The sequence below is a fragment of the Eleutherodactylus coqui genome, chromosome 13, assembly GCF_035609145.1.
Source record: "Eleutherodactylus coqui strain aEleCoq1 chromosome 13, aEleCoq1.hap1, whole genome shotgun sequence".
Taxonomy (NCBI): Eukaryota; Metazoa; Chordata; class Amphibia; order Anura; family Eleutherodactylidae; genus Eleutherodactylus; species Eleutherodactylus coqui.
The window spans coordinates 38,441,055-38,457,914 of NC_089849.1; the positions used below are offsets into that span (position 1 = coordinate 38,441,055).

Below are 16,860 nucleotides of genomic sequence, written 5' to 3' on the forward strand. Positions count from 1 at the left end.
TCACATGACCGCGTCGGATTCTGCATACGGGAGACCCGCACCGGATTCCGGCTGGTGACCCTGCGTACAGCACTGTACTGTGTATGACCGCAGAAGCTCGCAGGCGGAAATGCGCAGTACAACTTTTTTTTTTGTCTTTCGCACTCCGTCGCTTGTTATTTGCGTATGGGCTGCGGGTCAGGAGCCTCCATTGACATCATTCGTATCCGTGAGTGTGAAGGAAAATTTGAGAATGCCTGCGGTTTACAGCAGGAAGTCCGCGCAGACAACAATCGCGGAATTCGCAAATGAAATCCGGTCATGTGGGACCGGCCTGCGTTTACGTAACGGAATAGAACGCAGATAAAGCAAGCTGGTGATGTCATCATTTTTTCCCCCGTCTCGGTGACATAGTAAATAGCGTTCAAAACTCTGTAAAACGCTGCACACTGCGTTTGTAACGACCCCCATACATTTCAATGGGCGATGCAGGGCGTCAAAAACGCGGCTCAACACCTGAAAATAGAACATACAGCGTTCAATTTAGCGCACATTATAAACCCTGCGCTAAACCATCCGTCTGGGAAGCCCCATTGAAATGAATTGAGGCTTAATGCAGCGGTTTTAGCGGGCGTTAAAAACAACGGCTGACCGCTGTAAATAACAGCCGGGGTGAGAGCGGCCTACTGGCCACACCAGGGACTTTTTTTATTCATTCATTCTTTAAATGGGGTCATATAGAGGAGCGTTCCCTTCTAATTTTCAATGGGGCCGGAAACCACATCACACGGCGTGCGGGACGACCGAGAGTCCGATGCCAGGTGCCCCATTGAAAATAATAGGAAACACTCGACTGTACTGAAGGGATCCGATGGGACATCGCACGTTACCGGGCGCAATATAAGGCTGGGTTTCACAGCCCGATGTTGCACTCGCCCATGTGAAATTAGCCTAATAAGGGAGATGGAGCAATACCTCTGCAGCGCCACCTATTGGATGGCAGCATTTCTATAAATCAATGTTGGACCCTTCATACAAGTCTTTATAACAATGATTGGGAACTGAAAACCAATTCAGAATCCATACACAGACAGCCGTTTCGGGGTGATTCTGGCTTGGCTAGTGAGAGGCCTGTGATGTGGGTCCGGAGAGGTAACACAACTCATTAGGAAAGCACCTAGAAGGTAAGTGAGGAGATTATAAGGCCATTCATGCTCCTCTGGGTAATATGCAAATAAGGGAGATGAAGCAATACCTCTGCAGCGCCACCTATTGGATGGCAGCATTCCTTCAAATCAATTAACCTAATACATTTCCGTCTCTGACAGCTGATGCTGACAACTGGCTTGGCTGCGCTCACAGCAGCCGGAGGATCCGCTGATCACCACCTATCTGCTATCGATGACCTACTGTATCATATAGTAAACGCCCAGAAGATCCCATCGGCCAGGTTCACACCAGCGTTCTTGTTCCCGTCGCCCCCTTAGTGGAAGCAGCTGGGGTTGTGTTCACGGTCTGGAGGAGGAACCGCCGTTCGAAAAATGGCAGAAGAAAAAGTCCTGCGCAAAGGAGTGTTTCCATCTGATAAAATGCCGCACAGCGGTACGGAGACCAGACAGACGCCATTACAGTCAATGAGGTCCGTTTGGCGCCATTCAGTTCCATCGTAAGATGAATACGTTCGGTCAGGGGATTCCGCCTTCCATAATAGAGCAAGAAAATGGAACCGGCGCAGAAGTGAACATAGCCTAAACGGAAAGAAACCGCTTCAGCTGTGAGCCCGTAAACGCGCTGAGAGCAAAGACTTGCGGTTTCAATCCATTTGTCGATTTTTTTTTATCGCCGAGGCAAAAGCGCAGACTGACGCACTTTTATTTCCAGTTCAAGAAACGGAACCAAAACGGATTGCAACTTTTTTTTTTAATTGCCGTCAACAGAAAACTTATGCAAAGCGGTCTGCTTCTGTTTTTTAATTTCCATTTAGCCACTCCCACAACGGAACAGCTAGGTGGAAAGCAAGTCATTAGCGTGAAAAGGTCAATGATAGTGAATGGGGTCACATTGTGACTTCCGGGTCACAGGTCGCACACCTCTCGGCCATCATAGCCTGCAATGGAAGTCATTTGCGACTGTGATTCGCCGGGGATTTAATTCTCCAAGAGCGAACGCCAAATCCGGATCACCAAATTTACCAAATGCCTCCTAAAAGCAAAGGGTTAACTACCATATATACTGTAGGTGTTCATCCATAGCCACCACCGTGTAATAGTGGCTGGTGCCATAACACTCAGCAGCTAGTGTAACACTACAACTCCCAGCAGAGTTCTAACCTCACGACAGCTGTAAAGCGCTGCCCCCATGTAATAACAACCACAGTAATGGATCTAATCAGCACCACCTGCACATTCACTATACAGCTACATGAAGACCCCTCTCTGCTGCACAGTATGTAGCCCACCAACCCCGCACCCCATAATCCGCAGTACCTGTAGCACATCCCGCTCTTTCAACACTCCCGCGCTACTCCCACAGGCCACGCCTGCACACTAGAAACTCCCTCCCCCCCCGGCCTCCGGAGCCCCCTAGCAACAAAGCGCTCTGACCAATAACCATTCAGTGTGAAGCAGCCGCCAGAAGGCGTGGCTCAAAGGCCGCGCCCATAATCGCATACAGTAGCCAATCCCCAGTTCTTCTCAATTACATGCCTGAATCTTCTGTACAGCTTAACCACGCCCCTATGCCCATATATGGCACGCCACAGACTGCTTGGTAAACAATAGAGGGAGTCACGTGTGTTACCTGACTGTCTGCACTGCTGGAGACATCTTTTTGTAGCCTCAGCCCCCCTGCATGTGCAACAAGTTACTAAAATGTCACGTTTCAGAATATTTTGCTAGGCATACAGAGTGGTTAGAAAACTACATCCGCAGGGGCCCCTGGATGGCTCCAGAGGATACTACTAGCTGCAGTAGCTATCCAGAGGCAGCCATGCTGACAGAGCTGTCTGCTTCCAGCTGTCCGCACTCACAGCGGGCCTGTGGAACAGCTAATCCATGGGGATCCTAAGCGAATATCCCCTGTGTTTACAGCCTTAGGGTACGGGGCGGAGGCACTGCGGAATGTCTGCTGCAGAAAATTCCACAGCAAAATCCGTACTTTAGGCTACGGCCCAATGCACACGGGCGGATCTGTATTGCTGCGGACGGGCGTCCGGATTCCGCAGCAAATACCGGCCATCACATGCTATGGAAGAGTGGGTTTCCATGCCCACGAGCGGAACTCAATAGTGATTTTCCGCTCGCGGGGAGAAAATCGCAGCATGCTCTATTTTGAGCCGGATTCCCCACGGACGGCTTCCATTGAAATCAATGGAAGCCATCCAATCCGTGCCCCATCCGCAGCTGTCATTGTTGACGGGCCACGGAATCTGCGTCATCACCTAGCAACAGCGCGGTGTCATCTGTACTGCGCATGTGACGGCCGTCACATCTGCAATACAGGTCCGCAGGGGGCACCGGCTGGGCACAAGCAACCCACTGTGGGATCCGACCCACCAGTGTGCATTCTGCCTACCTATACACGGGCGAGCGTGATTTAGGGCTGGGAAACTCGGGCCAATATCGCGCTCACCAACATGTGTTTTCATGGCGATGCAAGGCGTTTTCCGGATAAAAACTTCAGTAAAGTAGCGGCCCCCTGCGGCGCGGTAGAGGATCGGCACGTGTCTCCCCCAGTTTGCCATGGCTGAGAAATTCGCATAAGGTTGGAGCATTGCAACACCGCCGCATGTCCTGTTTTCGTGTTCCTCGGAACGCATCTCCCGCTGTTTTCAATGGGGCAGTAAAGCACATCACATGATGGCGAGGAGCACGCGAGTGCGATGCGGGGCCTACCACTGAAATCAATGGGAATCACTTCCGATCCTCCATCGTGCGTTAAACCCGCACAAGAGATTCTGCAGCTCACAGCAGCGGGATGAGGTATTGTTTGCCTGAAAATCGCCTCGCCTCCGTGGGTAAAACGCACGTTGATGACCGCGATATTGGCCCTTGCTCGCCTGTGCAGCCAATCAGAGCCTGCAGCGCCACCGTTCCGAACTCTGCGGCCACCTGACTTCCGGCGGATGTATACACCAGATCTGAAGCCGGGTAGATGTGGAAAAGTATTGTCCATTTTATTTTATGCCATAGCCAGCTGTTAGAAATGATTTTTCCATAGTGGACAGCCCCTTTAAGAGGTGGGGGGGGGGTGAAGGGACGTATATGAAAGAACTGCTGTGACCTTTAACTTATAGCCAGTATTAAAATAAATGAGTTTCAATATTAGGTGTGCAAATGAGAAACTGGTGCAACTCGGGACACCCGAAACGGGCGTCACACCCGCCGCCCCCGGCACAGCGCCCGTCACACGGCCACTGCGTGTTGTTATCACCCAGGCCACGCCCCCTTGTTTACAGGAAGGACTATGGCGCTGACTCCATTGTAAGCCTGACCCAGCCCCTCCGCCTATCAGCGGCCAGCTTTCCGTGAGTGACAGCGGCACTAGCCAATCGCGGAAGCTCCACTCTCCTGTAGACGTGAGTTCGCCATGTTGTTGGCCAACCGTCAGAGCTGAAGGGAAGAGGCCGGGGGTCTGCGGAGAGAGGAGTCTGTGGAGGAGGGGACGGGGGGCTCCTGACCACTGCAGGTGTGAGGTAATGCACATGTATGGTGTCGTGTGAGGCCTGCCCTATATGTGGAGGCACCTATAGAATCCTGTGTGATGTCATCAGCTCCTAAGGACCCACTTTAATTAGCATCACTAGTAAAGATGACAACCATGTAGATTAACGCCCTCCAGAAAAAGCGAAGACGCGGCCGGCACGATCACAGAAGTAACATATGGTTGGGAGTTTGGCGCTAGTTACAATGGCGCACACAGTATTCAGCGCCTCTCCTGGCTGCAGGTGGTGCCTGGTATTGCAGCACAGTCCTAGTCATTTTAGTAGAGCTGAACTGCAATACCATACACAACCTGCGGAGAGGAGAGGCGCTGTTTCTGTTTCTATAGTCCCATATACGCCACGTCCGCGAGGGCCGTATTCGCTGTGACGGAAAATTCACAGTGCGATAAAGTCCGTGTGTTACGTGACGGACAAAGGGTAAAACCCGTGGCAAAAATCTGCGCTGTACGGCCGGGCTCATGCGAATGGATTAGAATCGCCGTCTGCGGTAAAACCTGAAATTTTCCTTCACAATTGTGTATTCTGCGAGCGTAGGAACAATCTCAGCGTGGATTCGGCGCGGTCGGCCCCAATGGATGTGAGCGATCCGCGGTCCGTACGCAACTACCGTTATGTGTGAGCGGCCGAAACGCTCGCAACGTCCGAGGAAAATATATAAAAAAGCCGTAATGCCGGCCGGAGGAGAGAGAGAGATAACCGCGCCGAACTATATGGCGCGCAGCTGCACGGAAAAACGATTCCATCCGTGATCATTCGCCGTTACTTTTCGCGATGGATCGCAAGTCTTCCGCTACGGAAATCCGCATGCAGAATCCGACCGGTTCTTGTGCGCCCGGCGTAAGTTTGACGAGTTGCGAATTTGAGATCTTCGCTGCAAGTCGATTCATAGGATCGGTTCACACGGCGGAGGTTTTGCACGCCAGAAATACGCGGCTGAGCGCACACGTTTACGTGCAGCTCCAGCCCTTCTCGGTGCGTGCGGAAGGATCTACGTAGAATCTGCATCAGGAGCTGATTTTTTTATTATTTTTTTTCTTGCGGATTCCGCCCCTAAAAGGCGCATCAGAAATTTGCGCCAAACTGTGGATTACTGCCACGGCTGTACCCAGGGATGCCTTTTCAGTTGCTAAATCCACGTGCGACACAGATACCGCCTGCGCCGAAAGTATCCACCCTGTATGGACTGCGGCGCTGATCCCTATTGGCAGTTATGGGACGTGCGTTTTGCATCAAATCTGTAGCAGAATTGCGCCATGTGCGGGAACCAATCACACGGGCCGTGTTCTGGACTGCGCCATCCCAAAATTTCACACCTAAATCTGTACGGTGAATTTCGATGTGGAAATGGCGGCAGAATTTTGCCATTTTCAATTGCGCATCAAAATCCGTACGTTAGCGGTGCGGAATATTCCGCGGGAGGGCGTGTTGTACAACATTTGCGCTCTACACTTATAGTCCGCTCCCAGGAATACATCGATATTCCGTTCTGGACTCTTGGAATGACGACCGCTATGAGACGTGCTTGCCTGCGAGTAAGATGGCGACTGTCGCGTGAGTCCGCGGCTGGGATGAGACTCTGGTAGTCCTGAGGACGCCTTCACACTTGCGATCGCGATATCGCTGCGTTTTTTGTTTTTTTGGGGGACTTTCTAATGTTAAAAACGCATTGCACAAAAACGGCAAGTTATGGAGAAAAATTCTAAAATGCTTCCTGGCAGCGCCCGCGTGTTACCGCGCGAACGCCGATCAGGGAATCAGCAATTCAAATCCGGTCGTGCGAGACCGGCTTAAGGCTGGTTTCACATCTGCAGCGGGCGTTCAGTTTTCCTGCGCCATCCCTTCGGCTTATGACGGAAGCGGGCAGCGCCAAACTGACTCCAATAACTATAATGGCGTCTGTTTGGTTTCCGCCCAGCTGTCCGCCATTTTTCTGGAAGGAAAAGCGCTGTGATGGATCCGACCGGAGGTTCCAGCGTAGATGTGAAGCCTTGCGGCGTGTTCTCGCCGGCATATGCTCATGCGTGAAACGCACACGGTTTTGTCCAAACAACGGATGAAAACCTAGCGTTTAACGGATCCGCAGGCGGTAACGGGTGAGACGGGCTGCGGGCATCGCACTGCATTTAGGCTAATGTCACACAGGCAAGCGCGATATTGGGCCGTGAACGCTGACAGGTCTCACAGATAGGTTCACCGCTGAGAATCGCGGCATGTCGCGATTTAGATCCCGCAAGCGGAGAATCGCTATGATTCTCCGCTTATCGACGCTGGCGCTGTGCTTTCCATAGCAACGCCGCTGCAGCGCTCACGGGCCGATCACGCTGCAGCAACGCTATGGAAAGCGTCACACAGCGTGATCCACCAGCGATTTATCGCCAACGGACCAAGGGTGAATGCACACAGGCGGAAATCCCGCGGTGAGATTTCCCGCAGAGTTTCCGCCATGCCCGCTGCCATAGGATTGCATTAGTTTATGCAATCCTATGCCGTCCGCTGCAATTTGACCGCGTGAAAACTTGCGCGGTAAACAAATCGCGGCGTTTCCTATTTCTGTGCGCACAGAAACGTCACCGCTGACACGCCGGCTCTGCTCTGCGCTTGTGCCATCGTCTGGTGAGCAGCAGGCACATAGCAGGGCAGAGGAGGAGACGCTGCAGGAGGTGAGCCGCGGGTCACTGCAGGGGCACAGGCAACACCCCGCTGCAAGAATTCCCTTTAACCCTTTAATGACTGGTCTGTTTTAGGCCTTAATGAGCAAGCAATATGTTTTCTGTGTTCCTTAATGGCGTCATTGAGAGAGACAATTATATAGTTATTTTTTTTTTATATTTTGTTACTTTTTCATATATATTTTCGCATGTTTTTTCCCCCCACAGCATGCACGCCTCGGTTAGATATTGCACTAACTTTTTCCCGTATCTCATTATGGACGTAGCAATACCACATTTATGTTGATTCTTTTTATATATTTTTTTACATAGTAATGGGGGGGAGGGGGGGTTGTCACATTTTGGCTTTATTTTTATTTTTTTTAGATACTTTTTTTTTCCCATTTGTTTTTAAACTTTTTATTTTAGTCCCACTGGGGGACTTGAATGTCACAGCATTTGATCATTTTTCTAATACAGTGCAATATTTCAGGATTGCTATTTATTATATGGTCCTAGGCCACTGTAGATGGCAGACCTGGAGACTATTTTGAATCCTCCAGGTGCAGCAGCAACCCATCAGGACCCTGCATTCACATCGCGGGGTTCTGACTGGGGACAGCCCCTCTGTCTATCAGCTTTTTACATTCTGCGGTCACATGTAAAGTGTTAAACGGCGGGGATCAGCGGTTACTTTGGTTCCCACTGTTATAACTGGAGTCTGGCCGTCTAGGGTTCTCGCTTCTTCTGGCAATGAAGACCCGTGTCTGTTTTCTGAACATGAGCCATTAATGACCGCCCGAAAAAGACATATGGGCGGCCATAACGGGTTAGGGGAATGTATGGCGTGGTTTCTCCCACAGCTTCCTGATCCTTTTCGCCCTGATCTTGGATAGGACGTATGTGGACGTTTCACCCCTCCCATATTATAGCCGTTATGACCCCATCATTTAGCCCCCCTTTTATATCCGTATGCCACATTGGGAGTCTTGTGCGCATCGCTCTTCTTCTAGATGCCTGCCCGTTAATATTTTACTTTTGTTCTTTTTGTAGACTCAAAACCATGGAACCGCAGGTGAATCTGTGTGTGTGCTGCCGAGGAGAGACGCAGAGCTTCCTGGTGTCCGACTCTGAGAAGACAACCTGGCCCGATGTGGAGGCCATGGTAAGCTTACACTATGTGCTCTGAAGGCCTTCATGGCAAAAAACAGCCTTTCTTTGTCTGGATGGGCTCTGCCTCTATGCTGAATGTGTCAAGCGGGTGGTCCCCACCTCTCTCCCTCAATTGGTGATGTCTGACTGTCAACCAAGTCCACGTCACCCATTGACAGTAAGCGGTGGGCACAGATTCAGCGTGCCAGGAGCCACAGCTTTATGTATAAAAGCCAGGAAAGATAAATCATACACAGACAGCTATTTCGGGGTATCTTCCCTTCATCACTGTGCATAATTTTCCTAGAGGAGCATGGATGGCCTTATAAGTCTCCTCACTAGGTGCTCTTCCTAAGGAGAAATCATACCCTTCGGGACCCATACCATAAGCCTCTCACCCAGCCAAGCCAGCAAACCTAATGCACACCGATGAGGGGCAAACACCCCGGAATAGTCTATCTGTGTTTGCTTTATAGTTTCCTTCTGGGGAGGATTCTGGCTTTGGCTTATATTCCCAGTTAAGGCTTGCTAAAAAGTCTTCAGACATTAACTTGCAGGAATGCTGCCTTGCAATAGGTGGCGCTGCAGAGGCATTGTTCAATTTTTTCTAATTTGCATAAATTTCCCAGAGGAGCATGCATGGCCTTATAAGTCTCCTCAATAAGTACCATACCTTTCCTGACCCAGGAGCCAGAGTCATGAGGAGTCCATCTGGGTGAAGAAAAGGTAAGTGTGTAAAAGTAAAGGGTCTGCAGGGTGGCAGCAGGATGGCCATACAGCCAGCTCCTCTGGTCCGGTCTCGTGACAGGTTCTCCTTAAGTTACAAGGGGCTTTCCAATCTCCTGACTTTCTGTAACAAACCCTGGCATAAAATAACAAAAGCTCCTTTTACACTTGCAGAATCTCTGGTGAATGAGTTCTCATGGACACTTTTGACAGTTGACCTGCACTCTTTCAGCTTCATTTGCATGGAGGGATAAGCGCTACTTATTTAATAGTTCCGCTATTATTGGCTGCACATCAGATGTGCTGCAGCCAACAGACGATTTCTGGTCACGCAATTGTCGGGTGATCGGCGGACCTTTCACATAGGGCATTGATCGGGTGAACGAACGTCTAATTACACATTCGTTCATGATCATCTGCCTCCATAACAGACCCTTAATACTCAATTTACTAATCGCTGCCACTCCCATTCCAACACGTTTTTGGTTTTTGTTTTCCCAGGTCCAGAAATATCACCTCGTCTCAATGTGTAACCATAACCGCTGCTGCAGCCAGTAACTGGCAGCAGCAGTGACCTCAATGGTATCAACACGTCACCGCTGCTGCAGCCAGTGTGTCAGATTTGAACCATCCTTAAATTAAATACACAGCCGTTCATCTCAGTGGCCGACATGTAATATCACGTGGATCGCTGCCTGCGACTTGCCTGGTTGATTTTGGCAGAGGAAGCCGCAGCCAGCCAGGCATTTACCTTCTAGAGGAAATGTAATATTATGGAACAGCCATTCAGATAAATGCCCAGCCTGTAATACAAGGATTGCCCAAAGTCCGACAGTACAGAGCAGCTCTCTTGGAGGGGGGATGATCGTAAGAGCACAATAGATTATATGAACAGGACGTGTCTGTAACTTCCAGCTATATCGTGATCTTGTGATGCATCTGTCCAGAATGTAACCCGTGACCCTTATTACCTGCTACCCCGGTTTTCTTCTTGCATGGCAAGTTATGAGCCGCTCCCTATCTGCTAACATGGTATTTGCACTGTGCAGATCTCTGGTGCCATTCCAGCACTCATGGAGTAATGCATGTTAGTAAATACTGTTCCGTACTCGCCGTATTCCCCGGGACGCGCTCGCCCGTTCACATCTGCGCTGTTATTTAATAATCTGCAGTTCAGTTTACTGCTAAGGGCTAAACTCTGTGCGTGACTCAGGCGGCTCAGGTTACAAAGCAAATTCATCTATTTGTGTCGCAGGAAGGAAAACCGTGACTCATCCGAGGCTTGTTATTGTACAGTAGTTTATAAAGTACAGGTACGAGGCGAATCATGGCGACGATTTTCATGTGGAGGGGGACAGTCTCTTTCTTACAGTGAAGATAAGCGTATTACGTGTGTGAGCTGACCGTATATTTCACGGATCCGCACGAGCGCAGCGGTCCAGGTGACAAAAGTGGCTGCATGTCCTATTCTTCTCTGGAGTGCGGAGTATAGGACATGCGATGTGCACGGTACCCGTAGATCAGACAGCATGCAGGTAAGAGTCTGGACTGTCCAACGACTTGTTGGGTACGACTCGTAGATGGCCATCTGAACACGACCTAATGCCCAATGCCCACGGGCGGATTTTCTTTATTAAATCCGCAGCTCTAGCCGCCCATAGAGAAGCATTGGGCATCCGCATTTCATTTAAGTCCTACAGATTTGATTTTAAATGACTTGCGGGTGCCACGCACGGATAATAAATCACGCGGATCACGTGCGGATGTGCTGCATTCATCTCTATGGGAGCTTACAATCCACTCCGTTGCGGGTGCCACTCCGCAAATCAAATCCACATGTGGACATTAAGCCATGTAAAAAAGAAAACTTGAAACAGGATGGTATAACAGGAAGCTTCTTCTGTAACATCCTGCGCCATAGACTTGTGTACAAACACGGATTCATCGGGATCCTCTTACTGAAAAGCACAGAAAAAAGGAACTGTCTCCATTTGTTGAAAAGAGAATTGGATCCCGATTAGAGATGAGCGAGCGTACTCGGAAAAGCACTACTCGCTCGAGTAATGTGCTTTATCCGAGTATCGCTGTGCTCGTCCCTGAAGATTCGGGTGCCACTGCGGCTGACAGGTGAGTCGCAGGGGAGAGCGGGCGGGAGAGAAAGATCTCCCCTCCGTTCCTCCCCGCTCTCCCCTGCAGCTCCCCGCTCCGTGCCGGCACCCGAATCTTCAGGGACGAGCACAGCGATACTCGGATAAAGCAAATTACTCGAGCGAGTAGTGCTTTTCCGAGTACGCTCGCTCATCTCTAATCCCGATGGAAACTGGACAAACAGACACTTTTGAAGGGTGTTTCTCGCACTCTATGAGGCGGTCAGGAGGATGGAGATGGACAAGTGCGGCTGGTCTACACTGCTTCCTTAGCTTCCATTCTCTTCAATGAGAGTTACGGAAACAGCAATGGACTGAAGCGCTCAGCTGTCACTGACAGGTGGTCGGCACAGAGCTTTCTGGTTTTTGCCATTTCGGCCATGAAAAGCCAAAATGGGAATACCCCTTGTAGGCCTCGTTCACATGGGCGCCAAGTCGCTCGATTTTGTCGTAGTGCTACATATCACGTTCAGCCCCTGCTTTCCTATGGGTTGATTCACACCTGCAATGTTATGTAGCATGCAACATCCCGACACAAAAACCTCACGGGTCCGGCGATATGCCTGCGACTCATGAGGTTTTGTAGCCCATGTTTCCCTATGGAGCCATCTTCTCTGTTGCATCGCACAAAAACATGTTTTTTGTGCAGTGCAATGCAACTTTGACAGTAGGAAATCTTACTATTAAAGCTATAACCCAAGCCCTAGCTGCAGGGGAAAAAGAGGCTACATCACCTTAGAAGCGCTGTCAGCCCGGCCGCACTATTCTTCATCTCTTCTGGCTGGGGATTGAAAAATCCCCGACCCCTGAAAGCGCTGCCTCCGATTGGCTAACGCTTAGTCAGTCACAGCCAGTGCTCAATGAACTAATCACAGCCATTTATTGAGCGCTGGCTCTGATTGGCTAAGTGGGGATTTTCCATTCGCCAGCCAGAAGAGATGAAAAACCGTGTCATGGAGAAGATGCAGCGGAGCCCTGGACAGCGCTTCTAGTATACTCCTTTTTTTTCCCTGCAGCTAGGGCTTATTTTCAGGGTAGGGCTAATATTTCAAGCTGAAAATCCTCGCATGTGGTGCTATAAAGTTGTGTGACTTTGTAGCACCACATGCAACTTTGTAGCGCAAAAACTGCTAGCGATGTGATATCGCTGCGATTTTCTCTTGGCGATGCCCTGTCGATCGTGTGAACGAGGCCTTACCTGGTGAATGGGGCCGCTCGTGCCGGAGAGCTGCTCCTCGTAGCTCCGCCCCGTCATGTGTGCCGATTCCAGCCACTCAGGAGGCTGGAAACGGCAATGGACCGCACAGAGCCCACGGTGCACCATGGGAGAAGACCCGCGGTGCATCGTGGGTGAAGATCCCGGCGGCCATCTTACTAAGGTAAGGAAGAAGTCGCCGCAGCGTGGGGATTCGGGTAAGTACTAAACGTTTTTTTTTTTTAACACATGCATTGGGTTTGTCTCACGCCGAACGGGGGGCCTATTGAATAAAAAAAAAAAAACGTTTCGGCGCGGGACAACCCCTTTAAAGCTTAGACACTTAAAGCCTTACATGCTGTACCCCATTTTAGCACAGTAGCAGCCCAAGGAGATGCAACTGAATGTCAACTATATGCTGTCTCTTATGGAACTGTTTTTTTTTTGTTGTTTTTTTTTTTCTTTTTTGCTATTTTTCCACCAGTAGTCTATATTTTTTTTTCTGGCATAGTCACCGCGTCTGTGTAGCAGGCCGGCTTCTGTTTAAGAATTGACACATTATCTGGAAAGTAATATTTATTGATAAATACTGTGTAAAGATACTCCTAAATAATCGTAGTCGTCCCCATTCAGCAGTTGGCGTGGTGCGCATGTAACCTTACTGACAGCACAAGATGATCTGCCTGCGTATATGGAATTATTGTCTAGCAGCAGTTACTTGGTTTTTTTTTCTGCACTTCTCAAATAAGTTTTCCATGTAGCAGACCTCTTCTCGTTGCCTTCTGCAGGTCCAGGTGTCTTTTGACCTGAGTGAGATACAGTTGAAGTACATAGATGAGGATAATGAAGAGGTAAGACATTCGCTTAAGTCTAACTTCATTCGTGCAGTAAAATATGTACATTTCAGTGTGACTGTCAGAAGTTTTGACCATTGGTGGTCCAGGTGCTGAGACGCCCACTGATTAAGCAGAAGCACCCAGCTAATCATTGCCCCTTTTCGGCTGTTGTTATGGGAGTGGTGTACAGAGTCTATAGACTTGCTATGGAGCCCGTACATCACTCCGAGGCCCATTCACTTGATGCATGTGATGTCACATGCGTGAGAGGGGGCTCAGCGCTCACTTGAGGGCTGTGTCGTCTTTAAGCAGCTGATTGGTGGGGGTCCCAAACAGCGGATCCCCACTGATCTGTGATTGATGACTTCTCCTGGGGATAGGTCATCGATATCTTAGTTCTGTAAAACCCCTTTAATAACTTTTACTTATTGAAACTGTAATATCACGTAACGCTTGGTCTACCATTACCTCCTGTATGTAGCCTGAAAACCTCCCTAGTTTATTGTGGGGAAGTAAGACATCTATTTTTCCTTGCAGTGAACAGAGCATTAGGAATAAGGTTGTTGTACCCAAGGCTCGCTTCTTGAGCTGTGGTACGTTTATTAAAGGGGTAGTCTGAGGAGAAAAAAAACAGTCCTGTTCACCTAACCCAATTGATCCCCAGCCGCACCTATTCGGATGCCCAACACCACGTTGCACTTTTCTTCTGTGTTCAGCAATGATGTTCCATCACAGGGTCATGTGATCGCGGCAGCCAATTACTGGCTGTATGTAACTCAGGATCAGCCAGTAATTAGCTGCAATTGTCACATGACCCTGTGATGGAACATCATTACGGAAGCCAGAAGAAGAGTGCAATGAGGGACTGGGCACCATTGGAACAGGAGCTTCGGAGATCGGGTGAGGCGAGTATGACTTTTTTTCACCTTTTTATATAGCATTGAGCAGATTTCAGTTTAATCTGTTTCTCCCCAGACTACCCCGTTAATGATGGGGTCTAAGTTTAGTTGTAACCTTGTCAGTAATTCTGTGCATCTCTCATTGCAGGTATATGTGAATAGCCAAGGTAAGTCTATATAAAGGTTTACGATGCTCTTCACTGTCTCCCCTTCTGTGGTTGCACCTTGTTTAGTTGTTTTCGTTGCTATAATCATCATCCTAAGGCCCCCTGCACATGTATGGATTTGCATTGCGGAGTCCACGGTGGGCATCCGCCTCCAAACCCTGCAGCCAATACTGCCCCATAGCATGCTATGGAAATACGGGACTTCATCTCCATGAGCAGAAAATCGATTGCGATTTTTTTTTTTTTTCCACTCGCAGAGTAGAAAGCGCGGCATGCTGTAATTCTGTGTGGGCTATGCACAGACTACTTCCTTTGAAATCAATAGAAGCCGTCCGTCTCGCGGCACTTCCACAGTGAGCACTGCAGAAGTATCGCGGGATGAGCGTCAGCGCCGGCGCCTGCTGCGCAAGCATGACAAAAGCCAGGCGGCACATCCGCAGCAGAGAAAGAAAGACGGTTGACAAGTACGCAGGAGTTACCGGCTGGGCACTGGTTCGAACCCCGCTTCAGGAATCCCGTACGCGGGGTCTGACCCGCCCGTGTGCGGGAGGCCTAGGCAAAAGCTTTAAGAAAAAAGTGAAGTTTGTGGTTTGACCAGCCACTCCTGTAATCCCAAAGCACCTTTTTTAAAGTTTTTATGCACTCTTAGGCCGGCTGCACACAGCACACGCCCCCCAGAGACCCCAATACTTACCTGCGGATCCGGCGTCCTACGTCCCGCATGACGATTCGGCGTGACGCGCCGCAGCGTCGTGTGACACACTGGCTACGTCACATGACACGCCCACAGCGTCACATGATGCGGCCGGCAGTGTCATATGACGCGGCAGGCAGGGAAGCGGTTTCACGCTATCTTCCGCTGTGCTACAGCGGAAGATAGCGTGACGGACGGCTTCCATTGACTGCAATGGAAGCCGTCCGCGCGTACACCCGCGGCAAATAGAGCATGCCGCGGGTGAGGTCAGGTGATTTTATGGTGCGCAATTCCGCACCGTGAGCATTGAGCTATTAGGTTCAATAGAACCTAATAGCTGCGGGCAACGCAGCGGATTTTCGCCGCGTATTACGCGGCGGAAATCCGTCCGTGGGAAGGAGGCCTAAGATGGGTGGATTCGGCACAACACATTACAGTAGAATACACGTGTTTGGGGTTTTGAAAACACAATCCACATGTAGCAGAAAAATTCTGCCTGGAAAAACAACCATTCTGCAGAATTGTAAATCCTCAGCATACTGATTATGTTGCAGCAATGCTACAGGCTTTCACAAAGGATTGTACTTCTTCAAGGTATAGGGGTTGAATTTGCAGCAAAATCTGCATGTAAGAGTCCTTTTATATAGGATGTTCTGTGTAGTAAAACTGATCAGTAATTAGTCCTCCATTGAAGCCAGGATCCAATTCTGCAGCCCCGCTGTGGTCCCAGTGTTTGTTGTGACAGATGACGTCACCAGAAGTCAGGTGACCGCTGCAGCCAATCGGCTGCAGTGCTGTATATTTTCCTGGCATCAGCACTCACGTCCTGAGCTGCACGATACCAGGAGTCCAGGAACGTGACGCTGCAGACTCTGATGGTGCCGTCAGCTCTCGCACTAAATGCCGGGATCACAGCAGGACGCTGGATGTTTCTTATTTCACTGCAGTGAGTGCTATTGAAGGGATGTTGTCCAGAAACTGGAAAACCCCTTTAAATGAATAGTTCCAGAATCAACTCTTATCTACTCCTAGGATAGGTGATAAGTATCTAATAAAAGGGGGTCTCGCCACTAGCATTCCCACCATTCATGGGGTTCCTGTATCTGTCATGTAAACATATGGCTGCACCCTTAGACTTTGAATGGAGAGGCAGAGTGCATGATCATCTGCCAATCCATTGACACCAGGGGACAGGATCAGTGGGGGCCTTTTGTTTCAGACCCAGTTCGGCTTATAGTTGATAAGTTTTGGGTCTTGGATCACCACTTTATTGACTTTCCATGTGCAGAGAGGTAGCAGAAGTTAAACCTGTCCTTCAGGTAAAACATGTCACTTGAAGCCCTGTCCGCTGTTGGTTGGAGACTTAAATAAACACTTGACTCTCCGGTTGTTAAGTACCGTATAAAACATGTTCAAGAGAGTTATCAAACATTGTAAGAGAAAAGTGGAAAACCTCCGTACAGTAAACGGTTAAAGGGCCCCTCCTTTGATTTTATTTTTCATCCATTATGTGACTAGCCCCCCACTACATATAAGTGGGTTAGTGTTACCTTTAGTTAGTTATTTCTGTCTGAAACTCCCAGCCTCTTTTTTTTTTTTTCTCAGATGGTCATGTGATCTCAATTCTGACAAGTTTAAATTTACTTGGGTTTATGTGTTCAGTTTCTAGTCATTTTCTCAGTCTGTGTCATACA

General features: G+C 49.4%; 2 protein-coding genes across 6 annotated transcripts in view; one reads left to right on the plus strand and one right to left on the minus strand.

Annotated features, from left to right (window-relative positions):
- Window positions 1-2,511, minus strand: part of BRCA1 (BRCA1 DNA repair associated) — a 155,888-nt gene extending 153,377 nt beyond the window's left edge. For all 4 annotated transcript variants that reach the window (XM_066587729.1, XM_066587728.1, XM_066587726.1 and 1 more), the window contains exon 1: window positions 2,466-2,511. The gene's annotated coding sequence lies outside the window, so the exon portion shown is untranslated. The remainder of the gene's footprint in view (window positions 1-2,465) is intronic.
- Window positions 2,512-4,549: 2,038 nt separating this feature from the next.
- Window positions 4,550-16,860, plus strand: part of NBR1 (NBR1 autophagy cargo receptor) — a 63,710-nt gene continuing 51,399 nt past the window's right edge. For both annotated transcript variants that reach the window (XM_066586813.1, XM_066586814.1), the window contains exons 1-4: window positions 4,550-4,672; window positions 8,404-8,515; window positions 13,359-13,421; window positions 14,454-14,472. In XM_066586813.1, the coding sequence (XP_066442910.1) occupies window positions 8,414-8,515; window positions 13,359-13,421; window positions 14,454-14,472 (184 nt within the window). In that variant the 5' untranslated portion in view covers window positions 4,550-4,672; window positions 8,404-8,413. The remainder of the gene's footprint in view (window positions 4,673-8,403; window positions 8,516-13,358; window positions 13,422-14,453; window positions 14,473-16,860) is intronic.